The sequence below is a fragment of the Gadus chalcogrammus genome, chromosome 15, assembly GCF_026213295.1.
Source record: "Gadus chalcogrammus isolate NIFS_2021 chromosome 15, NIFS_Gcha_1.0, whole genome shotgun sequence".
NCBI lineage: Eukaryota > Metazoa > Chordata > Actinopteri > Gadiformes > Gadidae > Gadus > Gadus chalcogrammus.
In genome coordinates, this window is record NC_079426.1 from 24,290,246 (window position 1) to 24,311,075 (window position 20,830).

Here is a 20,830-nt window from a genome sequence, read left to right on the forward strand (position 1 = left end):
TCAGCCTTCCTTGAGGCTTGTGTAGTCCTGGCTGCCACTTTCTAAAACAGAAGAACAAAATACTTGAACAGGTGTATCTCATTCTCAATCATTCCAAATGAACACACACACACACACACACACACACACACACACACACACACACACACACACACACACACACACACACACACACACACACACACACACACACACACACGTTTTAATTGATGACGCAAAATAACGTTCACAAACGTTTGGTGTTGATGCAACATAAAATGGCCTGCTCAGCTTGGAGGAGCTGTCATGTTAAAATTGTACCGGTGGCGAAAATTGTACCGGCCTACGTCATCAGTTGTTGACAAATTCCAAACCTGCCTGGCAACAGACGACGCGATCGTTTGTTGCCTGTCAACGGGCGATCGCGTCGAATGACGTAGGAAGGTTCTTGAACATTCGCAAACTTTCATGCTCGTTCATTGCACTCCTTCATTGAGCGTGACAAGACAGGTTTTTGAAACCTGCTTTAAACACTCAGTTTACTAGCTAAATTCGATTAAACAATTCAATACAATACAAATATAAAGTAAAAACAAGTGTTATCTAGCGATCCGTTATCTGTAATATGTTATTTGGTCTTCGGCAATATAAGCGCGAATGGTTTTTGAAACGTGCTTTAAACACTCAGTTTACTAACTAAATTTGATTAAACAATTCAATACAATACAAATATAAAGTAAAAACAAGTGTTATCTAGCGATCCGTTATCTGTTTTATGTTATTTCGTCTTTGGAAAGATGAGCCGAATGTTTTTTGAAACCTGCCCGGCAACGGACAACCCAATCAAATTAGTTGTCAAATTGTCAACAATTGATGACGTAGGCCGGTACAATTTTCGCCCCCGGTACAATTTTAACGTGACACAGCTCCTTCCCATGAGTAAACAATTTGCGTCAAGTAGGCTACGCTCCAAAAATGGCAGGTAAAAAATGCACAGCAAAAAGAAAATATGAAGAGGAACACAGGACGTTTTTGACAGAGTGGGAGAGTTTATATTTTTTTGTTGAACGTAATGGGAAGCCATTCTGCCTTATATGCCAGGTGTCATTAGCGCAATTCAAGGCTTCAAATCTTCAGCGCCACTTCAGCTCACTCCATGCTAACTTCGACCAGGAATTTCGGAAAGGGACTGAACTTCGCAAGCACAAGTTAATCGCTTTGAAAAGGCAGGCAGAAAAGCAGACACAGATGTTCCAAAAATCTACGACACACTCAGAGACCCTAACGCTGGCATCTTATCAACTGGCTTGGAACATTGCACGAGCTAAAAAGCCATACAATGAAGGGGAGTTTGTAAAAAAAATGTCTCAGTGACGTTGTTAAAATCTTGTCCCCTGAAAACGACAAACTAAAACTAATGGTGTCAGACGTCCAACTGTCCCGCCACACTGTTGAACGCAGAATATCGGACATTAACACGGCTATTGAATCGCAGTTGCAATCCGATCTTCAAGAATGCAAATATTTTAGTGTTGCATTGGACGAGTCTTGCGACATTCAGGACAAGCCACAGTTGGCAATATTTGCACGGTCGGTATCAAGTGAGTGTCATATCAGAGAAGAACTCCTTGACATTGTGCCATTGAAGGAACAAACCCGTGGAATAGATGTAAAAGAAGCGATGATGGCTTCATTTGCGAAAGTGTGAATAGTGAGTGAGTGAATAGGGAACGATTTCGAACACAGCTCATGTACCACAGCTGTGACCCGGAAATGGTGCAGCGGGGTGTGATGTCATTTCGCCGTGCGAGCAGACCGGTAGGTTTCGAGCCCCTCCCCTCTCCTCTCGCAGCAGTGAGTGAATACGGCAGGTCAGCGCTACATAGTATGTTTTCCACCGGTGCCAGTTAATTTCAATTACAATTTGCAGGGCTTTTTAAGTTGAAAAAATAGCTACCACAGTGCTTTAAAAAAAAAAATTATAAAAAATAATAAAATAAAAATTAATTATTAAAATATAATTATCGCCTTTTTATCGGCTACTTGAGACGATCGACGATGGAATCCATCTATCGTCGATCGACTATCGGCCCATCCCTAATGTTCATGTGTACCCGTGTGTATGATGTGGCTCTTTGCAGTAACACAGTAAAAAATGTGGCTCTTAGTCTCTGACTGGTTGGCCACCCCTGAGCTATAGTCTGATTCTGGTGGCAACTTAGCTGTCTCAACAGCTCTTAGCTCTCAACATAACACATGATCTACGTGACATGACTGAATTTTACAATTACAAATAGAAACAATTGTTTAGTCTTACTTGTGAAAGGTAATTCCTTGCGATCTCGTTTGAATCGTCCTGACGGTAGTGCACCCCCAAGCGGCGCATGAAGTAGGCATCTTCACTCCGAAGACAAAATAACTCCCGTACCAAGATGGTGCCGACGATTTATGCCGCCCAAGGCCGAAGGGGGCGTCTACCTATATGATGTCTATGGTCAGGAGTATCAAAACATATGCGAGACAGAACACTGACAATATTCACGTGACTCAAAGCTTGCGCCTGTGTGGTCAAATCTCTGAAAAGTCAATGCTGAAAAGTCAGTTCTGAAAAAATACGTTGCAATGGCGTAAACGTACACCTTTACAAGTTTTTAAAACTAAATATACAACCTTTCAAAACTTATTTCTCAATGTATGAACACCTGTTTGCAGAATCCCATTTACAAGGTTTCAAAACCAGGAAACAATGAAATACACTGTTAGAACAGTGCCAGATTTGAAACTCTGCAAATGCGCTGGTGAAATGTTTTGAACTTTGAAAATGTTTTGGTGAAAATGATGAAGATAAAATAGAACACAAAATCATGTTTACAGATGTTTGAATTTTTTTCAGGTTATAAATAATTTTTTACAAGGTGTTGAGTTTTCAAACCCAGACTAACAAGCCTTTGAAACTTTTTTTTTCAGGTTTGAATTATGGCAGGAAACTGGCTCCATACTCCCTCCCCCTGAACAACCAACACATGTATCAGGAAACCAATGAACCTGATGAAGTTCAAACTAGTTTTTAAAATGTAATAAAAACCTTTCCTTCCCACTTGTTTAAATAAACTGAGAAACACCAGTGTTCATTTGTAGTCTAGTTCTGCAGCGACCAGTTGAAAAGGGTGGAGGCCCTTGGGTTGAGGGAGGAGGCCCTGGGGGGTTGAGGCCCTTGGGTTGAGGGAGGAGGCCCTGGAGAGAGGAGGCCCTGGAGGGAGGAAGCCCTGGTGGGCGGAGGCGGGGGAGGAGGCCCTGGGGTTGAGGGTGGCCCTTGGTGGCCGAATAGGCCCGGGGCCCTGGGGGGTTGGAGGCCCTTGAGGCCCTGGGGTGTACCTCATGAGCTCTGTGCTCTGGGCAGGAGCTGTCCGAGTCCCAGCAGCAGCAGGTCCAGCAGAGGGCCCAGTACCTGCGGGAGCAGAGAGACAAGCTGCAGGCTCTGAAGCGGGGACAGCAGAATGGCAGACAGACGGCCATTCCGGAGGAGAGAGCCCCTCACCCACCCCCAGCCCCCGTCACCCCGGTAACCACACCTTCAATACACACTAAATGTTTTTATGATGCCACTCGGCGCGGCATCTCAAAAGAGCCAGCAGTCACGCTGGACTCATCTGAGCTCTCAAATGTTAGTTGCATATTCTCTGAATTAAACCCAGATTTTGAAGCATGTCCTGCTGTCATTACATCCTTGGTGTCCATCCATATTCCTCATATATTCTTCATTCTTATTATTTGCGTTCTTGCCCTTTTATAATTGCTTGGTCTGGTCCTGGTCTGTTAGGAGGCAGTGGGCCAGAGGAACGGGGCTCCTAGCCCACCTCCCCCAGCACCACATGCTCCCACCTCCAAACAGAAGGTGATCCTGGCCGGAGTGCAGTGATAGTTTAGTGTGATGGCCTCTTGGTCCTCATCTAGTGTAGTTTCTCTCTCTCCCTTTAGCCACAGTGGGGTGACTAATAGTACTGGGTCTTCACATCCAGTATTCCCCACAGCTATTTGGCTTTATATCTACTAAAGGTTCAGATTTTGAATATTGCAGCTTACTTAGAAATGTATTAAACCATTGATAATAAATCCTTGGTCTGAACCTACTGTTTTCAGAAGCTAGAGCATGTCATCCTGTGGGGTTTGTCCTGACTTGTTAAACCACTGACCGATCCCTCTCTCAAGGAGGTCTCTGCTGAGGAGAAGAAGAAACTCCAGAAGAGGAAGCACCTGGCTGAGAAGCTGAAAGAAGAAGTCATTAAAAAATGACACCCCCACCACACAATCACTCTTCCTTCCTGCAATAACATGACTATACACCCTACCCATCATGGCTTCCTCAAAAATAATCCTATGACAGTCATCAAAGCAATACAAAACGCCAGATGGGTCCAACGTCAGGCTGGGGGCTACATCGAGTATGCACTTCTATACTTCTCTTCTATAGCATGTAAAGAGTTCATATGGATTAATGTGTGCCCTCATAGCCCCATCTTTTTATTGTTCATCACCAACACTTACCTTGCATTCACTAGTCATCTGCACTGCGAAAGAAAATAAGGTAAATAAGTCTTTGTTGGGGCCAAAATAACATTTCTACAAATGTATTTATTCTGAAAAAATATATAGAATCTTCCTTTTGAATCATTTGTTGTATGCCGTTTAATAAATCCACTTTTATACCGAACACTGAGTTTCTCAGCTATTGACCTGTGAAGTGAAAGGGGTAGTGGGGCTGGTTCTTAATCTGCTTCTATATCGAATTTCCTTCTGAAAAACGTAATGTTATTCTTTACAAAGTAACAATTGCTATCAATTAGCAAACCCCTATCCTTTTATTTAGAGAATTGTGTTCATATATTTTAGTGAGAGGCTAAGATAAGGACATTAACTGCAGTTTACAAAGATGTTTAAACCTAGGCGACAAGTGTTATCCCCGAATCATGTGAAATGTTTTTTCTTTCACAACACGACTGCCAGGATCACATTTAATTTGCAAAATTAGATAAAAAATTAAAATACATACAGATGTTAACAATGGATTGTAGCTAAAGTAAATGGGGTTGAAGAACTTAAAACATGGCAGAAACTAGACGTATGAACATATGGGGGGTACGAAGCATCCGTGTTGATGCAGCTACACCCCTTCTATTCTTGATTCCCACATTCTCATCAATACACCCTTCTCATGATGTAGCTGTGGAGACATGGAATGTGTCACTTTTTGACATTGTCAGAAGTCTACGATCACCCAATAGGAATGTTTCAAATAAAATACTCAGAAATCTCAATTACATCAAGCGAGGGGAATAAAAAGCAGTTTGCCAAAACTGCTGTATCACGATCGTCTTAAAAAGTTCATTATAAATCTAATTAAAATAATCCGTTAAGGCCGACCAGAGGGGTCATGATGGCAGAGAAAGCAGAGGCGTCAGGGAGATGGTCCCTGTACTACAACCAGGTTGGAATCTAAAGGGAATCCTTTACCGTACAAACCAAGCATGCACTAAAGTAAGGGGCCTTCATCTTGTCTTTCAAAAAAAAAAAGGTGCTCTGATTTTACCTTCACAACTCCAGTCGTCCTCAAAGGGTTGGTCGCAATAAATGACTTTACTGCAGTTGAAATACATACTTTTAAAACCAGCATTTGCAACTTGTTTTTCATTGTACAATAAATCAAACCAATGGATTAAAAAGGATAAACTGAGCCCAACCGTTTGTGCAACCACAAAAAGAAAAATGAATTACACCAGCAGGTAGGTAAATCTCTCCCCTTTTAAAAATCACATCAGGGGTAAATGGTTAAAAATAAGATAAAATAAACAATTCTGTACAGTACTTAAGAAATTCATGAAATACAAGATTTCTTGCTAACGCAGTCTGGTGTCAGAACATGGTTTTGTATGCAACTTGACCAGTCACCCTGGCTTCAAACAGTAGAGTCCTGCTCCTCTAATGCCTTGTGTTGGCTGTATTTGTAATGTATGATCCTGTCCTATAGCGTTTGGCTTCTGTTTTCTACGTAGCCCAGACCCATCCGTTTCCAAAGAGTTCAGAGGCGTGTTCAGCCAAGTCAAGCGCTACAACGGCTAGTCCCGCTAGCCTGACTGGCCTGCTGATCCTACGCTGGCTGTGTTCTGGCTTCCTCACAGGACTCAAGAAAAAGCTAGGGGGTTTGGAGTTGTAGTGCAGCCGCTTCCTTGTCCCTGTTGCTACATCAACAGTGCAGAACAGAAAACCACAAAGGTTGGTCCATGGGGTAGCCAGGCGGTCTGAGAGGAACCAAGTTTAAAAGCAGAAGACACAAGGCAGGGATGTGCGTTGCTCTGGAGCACATCTGGAGGAGTCATAGAAGAAGAGTGGTGTGTCTTTCTGGCTTTCTGGGGAAGGAGGGGGTCTCCACTTGTTTCCACGGGAAAGAGGACGGAGTTTGGGAGTAGTTGAGAAGAGTGGGCGTCAGCCACCGTCTCCTTAACAGGACCAGAACAGTGACTGACAGATGGCGATGGCCCAGGACAAATGAGACGGCTGGAGGAGCGTAAAAAGGGAGGATCCATGTTCACCAATAAAGAGAAGGAGCAGGACACTCCTTAAGATCCCAGACGGGGTCGTTTCCTTGGAGACTGCTCCTCCTCCTCGTCCTCCTCGTCTTCATCTTCATCGTCTGGATAGTCCACCAGCCCAACCAGGCCAGTCTGATAACAGAACCACATGTTAGTCTTTAGACCCCCCTGTAAGGACTAGGACCCTGTCTCAAGGGGCTCTGAGTGGGGCTCACCTTGCCGAGCGGCGTGGCGGGCAGGGCGGTGGTTTTGGCGGACGAGGCAGCGGTGTTGACCGATGGAGTGGCCGCCGGGGGGGCCGGGGGGACAGCAGCGGCCTTCCCATTGCTGTTGGCACCGTTTGACCCGTTGGCAGCCCCTTGATGACCGAGAATAATGTTCCTGTTTTAGTCAGAGGCCTTCATCACAGCGGTGGACCTCACAGGTGAACCTCATGCCTTATGAACGCAGCTATACAGACCCAGAATTAACCAAGTGAGCTTCACCCGTTTTGCCAACTTCAACTAAACCTGTCAATGTATGCAACCAGACCTGGTAAACCTTAAGCTTTACTAGCATTATGGGGCCCACCTCGTTCTCTTGACCCTGCGTTGCCGTTCCTGCTGATCACATGTTAAGCCATAGCGCCTTATGCTTTATTTTGATAATGCCTTGAGATGAGGACCTCCGTCTTTGTAAACGCATTAGTTCTGTTTTTGTTATAATAATAATCCCTCCCTATAGCTTTACTATAGGGAGGGATGTCACTAAGCTTGCGTCAATGTTAAATAAGTGTTAATGTGGTCTTCCGGTAAAAGGGCCATTCCTAAATAGGTAGGGCTAATAAGAATACTCTTCACAATTAAGACTCAGCCTTAGGGCGATTCGTTTGGGACCCTACCTTTTTTGGCCTCCATGTATTTGCCGTAGCTGTCCGAGAAGTCATCTTCTGTCCGATTTTTTTCAACAGACTCTCCTTCCTCGTCATCTTCATCATCATCATTAAACCACATCTCCTCGTCCTCATCCATCGACCGGGCATCTCGTCTGTACCTGTTAAATAAAAACATCAAAGGTTTAAACCATTGGTCGCCAACCCATCATTCATGATCGACTGGTAGATCTTTTAGACGCCCTGTAACTCCCGAAAAATACAAATAAAATATGCCAATGTTCAGTTTTGCAACCGCTTCTCTCTTGATAAGTGATGGGAATAACGACGTTATAAATGAGATCGTTAATACTCTTTATCTCTATACTGTTCTTCCTTGGTTATCGGGTACGAGACAATCGCATTAATGATGAAGATTGGCTGAGGTAGAGTACCATTTCACGGAAAGCCAATCAGATGTAGAGTTCGGCGGGTGTTTACACATTCGAAAGCACGCAGAGTCGGACACACAACGACACAAATGGGTCAATGAGACGCAGGAATGGCAAGCCCAAATAATCCAGAAATAGCCTTCTTTGAATGGAGGTATAGCCATTAGGGCTGCAACTAACGATTATTTTAATAATCGATTAATCGGTCGATAATTTTTTTGCATAATCGATTAATCGGATAAAAAAAAAAACATTTGTAATTGCCGCATCTTTATTCAAAAACTGAACATTACTTCAAATTCACAGTGCAGACTGAAGTGTAAAAACACCAGGTTATTGCTCCAACGTCCCGGAACTATTAAAAGTAATATTAAATAATAAAACAATTTAAAAAAACATAACTGGGATAACACAAAGAAAAAACATACAATGTATGATATACTTTTATATGTATACAAGGGATGTCCATGGTTAACCGGTCAAACCTATTGATACCATTTTTGAGACTCCTTGAAATAGAACTTGTAATATTGCTTTAATTGCTGATAAGATGATGATAGTTCAAGATAGGACATTAAACAGGTCATAATTATATCTTTACCATCTATTTTATATTACTGGGAAAACAAGTTTTCCCCAAAATCTCAATTATTATTATTTTTTTTCTGTTGCATTTGAACGCATCAACCATATTACTGAGCCGACCTGAACACATCACATTTAACACTGTTTGTGACCATTGGTCAGTTTTTTTTTTTTAAGCCAACTAGCTCTATATCCTGCCAATTTTAACATGGATTTAAAAACTGCATCACTATTTTTAACTGACGGGACTTTCTACGGCGTCCGGTTGTGTGATTACTACCGCTGCTTTGAATGACTGTTGATGCACGCGGTGCCGACTCCGAGCCCGTATGCACAACGTCTGCAGCAGCAGCAGCTGACAGTTTTCGGTTGGACTACTAGACGGATACTGAGTTGAAGAAGTTTTTTTAACCCAAAGACAGTGAAGGTACAACACTTTTATGTAGGCCTACAGTCCAGTGTTAAGATATGACCAAAATACAAGCTGTGGTCGCTCACACTAAAGCTCGATGTGGGCATGCATGAACCATGATCCAACATGTCGGCGGCTGGCTGTAAAGGGAGCGCGTCTATTGGCGCGTTTCCACTGCAGGGTGCGGAACGGATCGCAAAGGTGCGGATCGGGTCGCGTTTCCACCGCCAAAAGTGGGCGTGACCCGGACTTTGCCGTACCCGTTCTGGCCTCGTTCTCGGGACTCCTCCGTTGGGGTACCGAAAACGAGACCAGACGCCTGAAAGGGTACCGGGAAATTCTAGCTACACACCACCTCCGTTGATTGGTCGACAGAATCATCACTTCCGGGTGACGCGGGGATAAAAAACAAACAAACAGTAGCCACGAGGTATTATTCTTTACAATTAACATGTCGCGTAAAACGCTTGCTTGGGCGAACAAGGAGCATAGGACCCTTTTTTTTTTAAAAAGGGTCCTATGTTCCCCGCTTTTCCCAAAAGGGGTCCTATGTTCACCGATATGCATGTGACCGGGGAACATAGAACCCTTTTTTTTTTTAAAAAAAGGGACCTATGTTCCCCGGTCTGTTACTTTTTCCACCATTACTGCCAAATTCCAGCAGAGATAACTACCATTGGATGTCTTTAACTTTGGTGGAAGAGGGAGAGACGTCGGAGAACCTGACGCAGTCTATTTATACGCCGGTAAACAAACCCCGAGAAACCCAAGCCCTAAGAGAGCTCCCGTGGTATTATTGGCCGTAATATTATTATACAATCATATTATATTATATACTATTATATAAAGATCTCCGGGAGTCGCAAACGGCAACAATCACTTTCGCCTCCATGCTGCAGTTCACCCCGGACTGCGCTGCACTGAGTTGGCCGGTTGAACGCTGATTGGCTGTTACGTTACACATGTCACTCAGTGGCCACGCTGTTGAACGCCGATTGGCTGTCATCACGCGAATGTCGCGTCAAAGTTTAAATATTTTTAAAGATTGATTGATTTTCCCAAAAAGGGTCCTATGCTCCCCGGTATGTATGGCTACAGGGGAACATAGGACCCTTTTTGGGAAAAACGGGGAACATAGGACCCGGGGAACATAGGACCCGGGGAACATAGGACCCGGGGAACATAGGACCCGGGGAACATAGGACCCGGGGAACATAGGACCCGGGGAACATAGGGATGACCCCGCTGTAAACAGTGCTGCGCCTACGAGTAACTTATTTATCGCGCGACACAACGAATCAACGACCAAATTTGTTGCCAACGCATCTAGTAATCGATTTTTAGCGATTTTATCGATTCGTTGTTGCAGCCCTAATAGCCATTACTATTCCCTCCAAGAAATTATTGGAACGAGTAATCGTGAAATGCATATTATGCCCAGGACAAAAGTTAATAAGTCAATAGATAATATTTGAAAAGTAGAATTTGAAAAAAAGCACGCGATTCCAAGCTATTCTGAATATTTTAAAATTTGAATGGAGTCTCTAGGTGCAAAATTGAGGAAGGAGATGGGTCCCAAAGTTTGTAGAGAATAATAAAGAAAGAAAGAAAGAATAAAAATTATGAAGCACAATAGTTGAGCACTGCATGCAGCACTCTACTAACAAACATAGCAAAGGCATGGTGAGATTAAGCCTTCAAGATTGCCACAAGTGATGATGTAAATGTGTTGCATAGGGTTGAGCCAATCAGGACTCACCTGTTGAGCCTTTGGCTTTGTCGGTCCTTCTCCTGCTCATACCGACCTTTCAGACCCTTAAAGGTCTGGACATACTCAATGGATTCCAGTGCTTTGTAGAAGTTGTCCACGATGTGGGCTATGAGGGACTTAACATCCTCCTGAAGAAAAACAAAAGCAACGCGTGAGGAAAGCATAAGGCACGCCAGCATGACGAACCGAGCTGCCCCAAGGAGAGAACAACGAAAACTCACCACTTTGATAAATTCAAAAAGCTCTATGACGGCGGAGTTGAGTAGGTTGTATCTGGTGCCATTGTCCAGCAGAGCGTTGATAACCGGCTCAAACAGGTTTCCCTTGATGATGTAGCGGTTGTAATATTCATCCTTCAGCCCAATGATCCTACGCATGAACCGCAGAGCACCTGTGGTAACAGACGACAGTCATCTGTGGCTGCTTCAAATTAAACCGGTTTGAACTTGAATACTGCACATATCATGATGCAGCTGGATCATGGCTACAATTTGCCTGAAGTGGATTTGGCCCCTAATTCAGTAGTGTTTCCTTTACTGAATGATGGCTAAAATCCCTGGAGTTGTAGTTTCCAAGAGAACAGAAGAGATTCTACCATGGAGACGTGCGTGTACTCACAGAGCGCCAGGAAGGTGTGCTTGGAGTTCATGAGCAGCAGCACTCTCCTGAGTAGGTCCTTGTTCATGATGTAGGTCTTGATGTGGTACGTGTGGTGCTCCACGCAGAAGGTCAACAGCTCCAGGATCAACGCCAACAGCTGAGCCGTCTGGAAGTTGTCTGTCCAGAAAAGATAGATAATTTCAAATCAAATGTTCTTGAATAGGAAAAAAAAATTACATTCAAATTGCTAGATTATTTTATAATTAATATCTGAATATGTATGATTAACAGCCCAAGAGACTTGGAGTGAATATTGCAAACTGGGACTTTGCTCCCCAGCTTTGAATCTGTACTTATTCGAGACTTGACTGCTCTGAGACTCGAATCTCTCTGGACACTAGAGAACAAAAATGTGGTCACATAATAAAGGGTTGTGATAGATGATCATATGCATACAAACAATGGACCTTTTAAATACATCCCTGCTGCGCAGCGCAGCCTGGGCGGGCAAGATGATATGGATAAGATATGGGCAAAGCTTTAGTCGGCCTAATGGGGATTTTATTTAATTAAGCAATAGCACAGGAGAGGGAGTGCTGTTGTACTGAATATCACCTAAATGTAAATGTATCAGCACGGCTTCGATTCGGTCGTAGGTACGAGACCGTAGATAATCACAGCCATGCTGCTATTCAGTACCACAGCACGACCTCAAGCACCATCTATTAGTCAACAGTAATAAGCAAAAACAGATTACGATTGGTTTGTCTATTTAATGATTTATTTGGCTCCGCCAACACAAATAGATCCACAACTGGACTGGGACTGAACTGTTGTCAAGCAACACATAAACACACTAGCTTGCTACTTTTCGTACCATTCGGAATTCAACTCAAATGTTATGTCTGGAAACATGTTAATCTTTGCGGTGCAAAGTTTGTTGCATTCTAAGCTACATAAAGAGCATAAATAACATTAACCGTTATTAGAACACCTGTAAAGCAGAGTGATACAGTCATAGTTAAAAGTCCCAGTGCTGTTAGACTCTATGAGCACTCATAGAATGCCCTTTGCCCCATCAAATGACTTGGTCAGAACTTATGCATAACAGGCTGCAAGGATTAGTCCTCCATTAAGCGATGAGCAAAGGACCAGCTGATAAGGGAAGGGGCAAACAATAAAGTTGTTTTTAGGCAAGGTCCCTTAATTTAGGATACAGTTCTGAATAGCGAAATTTAGCTATCGGAAACCTGAAACCCGAGTCGTCTCCGGTTTAATTTCATTTAAGTATGGCTATTGATTTGTGAAGGGTGCTTTGTAAATCTGACAATGCGTAGAAATACTGACCAAGCAACGGCTCTATAGGGGGCTGAACAATTCCATTGCAAGAATACACCGCCCATTTCTTCACAATTTATAACAAGTTGTAGAATAGCCAAAAGGGGGAAATACTGTATGTGTAAGCTAACTATATAAAAACAACATTTAACGTGCTAATAAACCTCATGTTAGTAGGAATGTTTTGTCCAATGAAACAGGGCTGGGCTACGACTTCATTCCCCATGTAACTGTATCCGTTTGTTTAGTGGACTCCTCTCATGGTAATTAATTGACACTAGCCGCGTTTACATGGACACATCTATGCCTCATACATTTCTATGGGTCATAGAAAATGGTCATGTATACGCCTCATTCGGAATACAATTATCTGTTCGGCATAGATTCTATGCCAAATAGAATAGGTGGTGTAGTCCGTTTTAAATCGCCATGTATACACTTATTCCGCATAGATTGGGGTTTAACTTAGAGCAGCCGCAGTAGTTCACTGAGCTCCGTCTGTACTTTTAAGCACACCGAACTTCACCGCTGTCAAGGAAAGTGGATTTATTGCCTGATTCACGTCTTTGTTATCACTCCGTAAAAGTAGTCCGGCAAGTGTGTCCGGTTGCTAAGCGACGGGACATGGGTGATATTAATGAGGTGTCCGCGCGCGTCCGAGATAACTGTAAATGAGTAGGCTACTAGTACTTTTGCAGGCTGAACGTTAAAATACTTCTTAACTTAGAGAGATGGCAGCGGCAGTAGTGCGCAATTGGACCTTCGAGGATTCCTGGTCAGTAAATTCCCGTAAGACCACTCTCTCCCATCAGTCTTGGCTGCGGACTCGCATTCAAATTCCTCTTGTTTGCGGCGGAGCATAGGGTAAATATAAAGATCTGACGAGAAATTGACGTTGCTGCGCTGTCCTCCTTCTTAATTGAAGGAGCAGGCAGAGAAAAGCTCTCTCCTGCTGTGCTATCATTAAACTCAAATTTAAAATCCCCGATAGTGATAAGACATCCATTATGTCGCCGCCGGTCCAGAGACATGTCAGGTGTGCGCGAGAGACATAACGGACACTTTTGTTACTGCCATGTATACAGTACATTCGGAACACATTTTAGGAACAGATCTATGCCGCATAGAAATCTATGCGGCATAGATCTGCCATGTAAACGCGGCTATTATTGTAACTTATGGCCATTCCACTATAAAAAGACAACTTGAATAAATGTTACGTGGAGGAAACTTCATAAATCGTCTGTGAAGATGATTTCTGCCTGATTCATGTCAGATGTTCGTGTTGAAGACCATCTCCATGGTCCCAGGCTACTTTACCACGTCATAGAGCTACTTCTTGCTATTGCTTGGATTAAGCAGCCCCTGGTTACTTTAATATTGCTTTTGCCTAAAAATATTTTTTATTTAATGTATATTTTTCTCATAAATATTCAAATAAGATTCTTTGGTTCAGTTGACGGCCCTATTGTCAGTACCTAGCATCATATAAAGAGTCTGTGGTAGTATTCATTAGGCATAGGTGCATTATGTGAGATTAGGGCCGCTGCGTTCCAGCACCTACCTGGACACACCGGGTTGATCTTTACTGGACTCTCCAGTAGATCTGTGAACATGCAGCTCATTACTATGTGTAGAGAAACAACAACAAATGGATGGAGGGCAAAGTGTAAGATGGCAGCAATAGGGGCCCGCCCCAGTCGCCTCACCTTTGGAGTCCTTATCATGGGCGGTGTTGGCCAGCAGAGGCGCCGTGAGAACATGCATGCAATACTTGTAGAAGAAACTCAGAAACTCTGTCTTCTCCGTTTTCTGGGAGAAAAATTGAGGATTTGAGAACGTGTACATTTTACAATAATTACATTAAAATAGGTAAATCATGTACCCTATTACAAGAAATGGCTAAGTTTTTTAGTTGCAATGCATTTATTCCTCCCACCTACTGGGGGAGGAAAGATGCCCCATCAAGCCTTCTTCATTAAGTTTGAGACATCTTAGAGACGAATGCAGGTCAACATAAATGTTAATGTGCGAGTTGTGAATGGGTGAGTAACAAATGGTAGGTTATGAAAAGGGCACCATGTACACTGGTGTTCCTCACATTGATGGGGGCAAGCATGTTTTCAGGGTCGATCAGAGTCCTGAGAAGGCCCATTAACTGAACAGCACCTCCTAGCTCCGGGTCAGAGTCACAAATCATCTGTTTTATAACCACGTTGATCAGCAGCACGTCCTGGGGAGCAGAGACCACAGTCACGAGACAGACCCACACATCATGCCCCCCTCACTCCTAAGTTCATACCCAGACATCATACAAAATACAATAGCACAGAATGGTGTGGAGGAGGCTACAGAGCAGTCTATGATACAAGACGATATGATCCAAGGTCCGATCTCTGTTATCAACTCTAAAACCATGTATTTAATAACGAGGACAGGATTAAGGGAGGCCAGCAATTAAGTGTATTCAGGGAGCAAGTTTCAACACCATGTTTGACTGAATCTTTACTGGAGGCTTTCTTTAAGATTTGGGCATTGATATGACAACTAAATATTGCTTAAAAAAAATTGTGGATCACGCAGATGCGTGAATAGTTCCACGCATCTGCCACTCGATATTCTGTACAACAAGGCCTGGTTGAACAGGATCTAGGATGAGACTGCATGACATTATCCACATGCTCCCAGGTTAAGGAATATATATGAAACAAAGTATCCTAGCATACATCTGTCTCTCGGAGTGCTCACCCACCCGGATGAAACCAGTTTCTGAAGTCAGGCTCAACTCACGCTCGCCATGCAATGCACAATGGGGGTTGTAGTGAATGGACAATAATGTACTTGCACTGCATTATATTCTGATTGCTTCGATTTTGGTAAATTTGACACCTTGGGACACTGGTCAGACTTTGATGAAACAGAGTTAATAAAAAAGGTGGCTGTGCCGGAGGAACGTCCCTTAAACACCACAGATCAAACACCCTCAAGCCATCAGTGCTGACTCAGCCGCACTCTACAGCAGAGTAAGTTCCTTTTCATTTGGTACAGCGATTCCAGTAATGACAACATTGTATCCATTAAAAGACAGGACACGACACATCATTTTAGCTGCTTGTAAAACCATATCGGTTCCTTCCAAGATGCAGACCCAAGAACACGGAATAAAAAAGGTAATATGTGTAAACAAAGACAATTTTATAAAATAAACCCATTTTTATGAAAGCAGATGGCCATGTTGCTTACGTCATCGGTCTGCTGGGGCTCCTGCATGACAAACTCCCGGACCATGGAGGGACTGAACTCCACCAAATAGGAGAAGATGTCAGTTGCCGCGGCCCTCACCTGCAGGTCATCCATTCCCTGAGAAAATATACATGTTAGTATGGCATCTAATGAAGAGGACCCAAATTGAACCAGAAATGGGACACCATTGCCGTGTTCCGATATCCATACTTCCATGGGTACACTTAAACAAAGTACACTATCCGCACTCACTAAGTGCGCTAATTTTCCGATGTCAGTGTTGCTCCAAATCGAATACTCTGTGGTGCACTAACCGGAAATTACGATCACGACTGCCGCCGCAGCTCCTCCCCCGCAATAAAAATCCTGCTTTGAACGGTGAACTCTTTAGGCCTAGCAGCTATAAAAACTACAAAATGACTCCATTAATGCAGGCTATGTGGAAAATGCGCCGACTTTGGCTCAGCCGGGCTCCGCCCTCTTTCGCTACGTAGCCAAGATGGCTGCCGTTTAGTACGAAAAGTGTACATCGTCACACACTTGCGATTTGACCGTTTTGAGTACACTATCCGGGTCCTTTCAGTATACTTATTTTTGCCCGATCTGAATCGGAACGCCCTACGTACTCAAACTTAGGCTAGTTAGCACGGATAGTATGGATATTGGAACACGGCACATGTCTATAGCTGGAAGCCTTCTAACAGCCCAGATTTACATAAGCCGAAATTTATATAAAAATGAAATAAATTAAAAGACACTTCATTTCAATAGCAGTAGAAAATATTTGTTGTGACGTACCATGACTATTTCAAGAGCAGGTAGAATGCCTAGATTTGCCAGAGTCTTGAAGAAGGCATCCCTGTTTTGCGGTTGCAACGTTTGCGAAAAAGCACAAAATTCTTTGAAAAAATTTACCTGGAAAGGAGAGAAGAAAGAAACATTCAAATGATGCCGTGGTCAAGTCTTTGAATGAGAACAAACAAGTGCTCATCCCTACTCCTGTGTGTCCTCTTAATCTTGTAACAGCATGATGCAGTTAAGAGTAAGATTCTCTCTCTCTCTCTCTCTCTCTCTCTCTCTCTCTCTCTCTCTCTCTCTCTCTCTCTCTCTCTCTCTCCTCTCTCTCTCTCTCTCTCTCCTCTCTCTCTCCTCTCTCTCTCTCTCTCTCTCTCTCTCTCTCTCCTCTCTCTCTCTCTCTCTCTCTCTCTCTCTCTCTCTCCTCTCTCTCTCTCTCTCTCTCTCCTCTCTCTCTCTCTCTCTCTCTCTCTCTCTCCAATTTTAACGGCGTTAATCTCTTTATCGCAATTATTTTTTTAGTTCCTTTGGCTCAAAACAAAGAAGCAGTAGCCTGACTGCTATGTTCAAGGCAGTATGTTGGTATGTTCATCTAAACGATGAACATACCAACATATTGCACTATAGGCATTTTTTTTTGTATCGTCCTGTTTTGATCAGTATATGCCAATGTTGCTATCAATAAAAAAAACATTTAGAAACAAGAATTGCGATTGCTCGTGAGTTAACTATGACATTAATGTGATTAAATATTTTAATCGCCTGACAGCACTAAAATAAAAAAATATATATATTAGTGGTGGGCATAGATTTTTTTTTTTTATCGCCCGATAAAAGTCTCACGTCAACGCCGATACTGCCCACCACTAATAAATCTCTCACACACACACACACACACACACACACACACACACACACACACACACACACACAGTTGTACTCACAAGCTCTCTTCTTTTGCTGGCCTCTGTTGCTTCATCCGTGAGCTGAGCGAAGACTTCGGTTAAGAACTTCTCATCCTCCTGACAGAACAAAACCAGGTTATTGACCAGGACTTATTTGACATGTTCAAATATATAAATCATTTGATGCTGGAATATCATTGCACAGATGAATGCCAATTTCCAAATACCGGGCAGCCACCTAGAAAGGTTTTATTAAAGTATGACTGCACAGAAATAATACAATTACAAGCAATGCCAAACAGTTCACACTATGAGCTAAAAACCCTTCATTTGATCAAGTTAATTTGTTTATGGAGGGGTTATTAAACTTGACAGCTTTGAAGGGAACGGAAAATTTCAATATTTGTTAACACATTTCACCAAAACAGAAACTAAGTTCACAGTACAGTTATGGTAGAAAGTTAATTTAGAATATAAACATGTTTTCTTTTTACAAATATTTATATGCGTGCAATAGCTCCGATTAACCCAACACCACTTACCACAATAAATCACAAAGGTTACAGACAATGATTGTATACATCCAGAACATGGTTAACAATGGACATTGATTCAGACTTGATGTAAATAATATGACTCATTAAAGAGTCGATAATTAATCTTTAAATGCCTGAATTTACCAAAAAAAGGGTAAAATAGTAAAAAGATGATTGTGCTTAATTGGGTTGTAATGCAATTCTGAAATGAGAAAACAGTACACTGTATGAAATAAATAGCAAATACATTGATATTTATTATAAATACAACCTTATTAAATAGATTGACCTGAGGTGGGGAAGGTAAACACACGCATTATGCCATTATAAAAAAGGTACAGAAATGTATAAGTGACAGTCAAGAAACACTTTCAACCACTCAAAATGTACATGGCTCAATATGTAAGGTCGAGTAGTAGCTTGCTTACCTGCAACATGCTGACAATCTCCACCTTGTTGAAAAAGATAAAGGAAGTGAGAGTGGAGAGGAAATTCTCCTCAAAGACCGAGGGCGTGGGTAGAATGATGTCCTGGATATACTGCACCCGGTACGTCTGGTGGATCTTCTGCCGCAGCTCAGAGTCTGTGATGGGAATCACCTCCTTGAACTTGGCCGTCTTGGTGAGGAATTCTCTGTGGCGCTTAGGCTGGACGAGCGCCGGGTCGTACTCCAGACAACCAACCACGTCCATGATACAGTCGTCTGAGAACATCACCTCAAATAGAGCTGCTTTGTTAAGGAATAGCACACCACGTACAATCTCGTACAGGTGGTGCAAGCCTTCTCTGTTGTCCAAGTCCTCACAAACCTGGAAGAGGCCCAGGAGCTTCTTGATGTAGCCCTCACTCATCAGGGCCAGTGCCAGCTTCTCCCTGCGGATGGGAGAGGAGAGGACAGAGGTGACCAGGTCCGCCATCTCTTCCAGCCTGCTCAGCTCACAATGAGGTAGCTCCACCAGATGGCTGGTCTCCGGCAGCTCCTCCAAGCGTTCCTCTTCAGACTCGTCTATGGGGTCCTGGGTGATCTCCAAGGCGGGGTCCTTCCCCTGTACCTGTCGAGGTGAAAGGACTGACTCAAAGTTGATGCGCCAATGAATGGATACATTTTCAATTATGTAATCTGAAGATGATTCCAGTACCAAAGCTTATCTTCAAATGTGCATTACGTGGAAACATTTAATTGGTCGAACTTGAGTTTGACTTTAGTATGCAATACCTGGCAAATCTTCTCCCAGATTTCATCACAGCCAGCCTTTTCCTGGAAGCTCAGAGCAAGGTCATAATTCTCTGCTTCAGACCATACAATCAGCGTGTCCTTAAAGAAATATATAGATTGAATAAATAAAACAGATTAAGCTATAATTGAATGTGGGGTTATCTTCAGAATTGTGGATTGTCTATATAAGATTTTACTGCAACTGGGAAATAAGTAGCTATAACATTAACAACCATGTAATAATACAAACAAATGCAATAATGGATAAGCGGACAGCCCAGCCCATGTTTCCATCGGCACAACGTGCATTGGACTTACTTGTTGTTTCTGATAAGCAGTATTTGGACTTATTTTGGATTCCAAAAGAAGTGAACCTAAAAGACAAAGTAAAATTAGTTGAAGATAGCACCTATAGAACAAGGTAAATAACATTAACATAACGTGATGATTATCAGATCTCTACAAGTTGAACACCATTTTGGAAAACAGCCGGGAGTCTGGGTCTATGGACATAATGTGCACGTTAAGCGATGGGTTCAGGTTTGTTGAAGCCAGATTTCGCGGCCCTCTTAGAACAGGAATACGAGCTAGTGTTGAAGACCAGTCGACCAGGCTAGCTAGCTTAGCTTTAGATAATGAGACTTCATCATATTTGTCCATCGAATGGGCCGTGGACAAAACTCAGCAGTCAAGAATTTGGCTTATTGTATACACGTATGTATTAATCGACTGTTCATAGTATGTGCAGAATAAATAAACAATAAATGTCTGTAGAATATAGTTCGCAAGGAAGCTAAAGTTAGCCTAGCTGTATGCTAATATTACCTACCGTCGGATTCAGCTCGAACTAATAAAGAGATCCCCTTTAGCCTCTCCACGAAGGTGGACGAGACGTGCCCCGTACCCCGGTCGTCCCACTGTCGGTCTTCATTTAGCGTGTATACCTTCACCCGCCGCCGAGTGTCCGACATGGTGAGTCGGGGCTAACAGCTAACTGCTATCTTTCTACTGTCCGCTTTCTATCCTCGAACGGTCAACTTCTCTACTTTCATGTTCCAGAGTGAAGCAAACAAGAGAGCACAACGGCTATGTCATACTCATCCCGCCTGGCCTTTCAATTATCCCACGGGAAACCTAATATCCAAAAGAAAAATGGACAGAGAACACAACAACTACAACGGCCCGTCTGCTACCGTCCACAGGGCGCCATCTTGTAACCCGATCTGTGTTCTTTACTTCTTCACGTCAATCAGCCGCCCCGGGGTCTCCTCAGGGGCTACGGGGGCCTGGAAACGCGGACTTCAAAATAAGTCGGTTCAGGTCCGGAAAATAATTTGCGTGCCTTTGAGTGCATTTACTGAAAAACGTATTTAATAGGTAACGAAAATATTCAATATATATGTAGGCCTATGCAAAGTATTACTATGGATGACTTCAGAACTGCTAAGGTGCCCGAAGCCACCAGGAGGCACCCCTTTAAAAATAAAACATGTCAACCTACTTTGTATTGGTGTGATTTTGATCATTCAATCAATTCCATGAGTTATTATGTAACTTTTGA

At 43.0% G+C, this 20,830-nt stretch overlaps 2 protein-coding genes across 5 annotated transcripts in view; one reads left to right on the forward strand and one right to left on the reverse strand.

Moving 5' to 3' along the window:
* The window catches only part of cfap36 (cilia and flagella associated protein 36), a 45,612-nt gene extending 39,721 nt beyond the window's left edge, over positions 1–5,891 (forward strand). The window contains exons 9-11 of one of the 4 annotated variants that reach the window (XM_056608919.1): positions 3,380–3,541; positions 3,800–3,874; positions 4,189–5,887. In XM_056608919.1, coding sequence (XP_056464894.1) covers positions 3,380–3,541; positions 3,800–3,874; positions 4,189–4,272 — 321 coding nt within the window. In that variant the 3' untranslated portion in view covers positions 4,273–5,887. Of the gene's footprint in view, positions 1–3,379; positions 3,542–3,799; positions 3,875–4,188 lie in introns of all 4 variants that reach the window. The other 3 variants (XM_056608920.1, XM_056608922.1, XM_056608921.1) reach the window with 3 other exon arrangements.
* Positions 5,021–20,514, reverse strand: LOC130404271 (serine/threonine-protein phosphatase 4 regulatory subunit 3-like). The gene is made up of 16 exons (XM_056608915.1): positions 20,099–20,514; positions 19,588–19,643; positions 19,270–19,368; positions 18,482–19,105; positions 17,557–17,634; positions 16,616–16,732; positions 15,818–15,934; positions 14,676–14,807; positions 14,284–14,386; positions 14,139–14,180; positions 11,255–11,413; positions 10,858–11,027; positions 10,625–10,764; positions 7,447–7,598; positions 6,782–6,924; positions 5,021–6,698 (listed from the first exon to the last, which is right to left on the reverse strand). Exons 1-16 carry the CDS (start codon positions 20,238–20,240, stop codon positions 6,594–6,596), a joined length of 2,379 nt encoding a protein of 792 aa, XP_056464890.1. The 5' UTR covers positions 20,241–20,514; the 3' UTR covers positions 5,021–6,593.
* Positions 20,515–20,830: the final 316 nt, after the last annotated feature.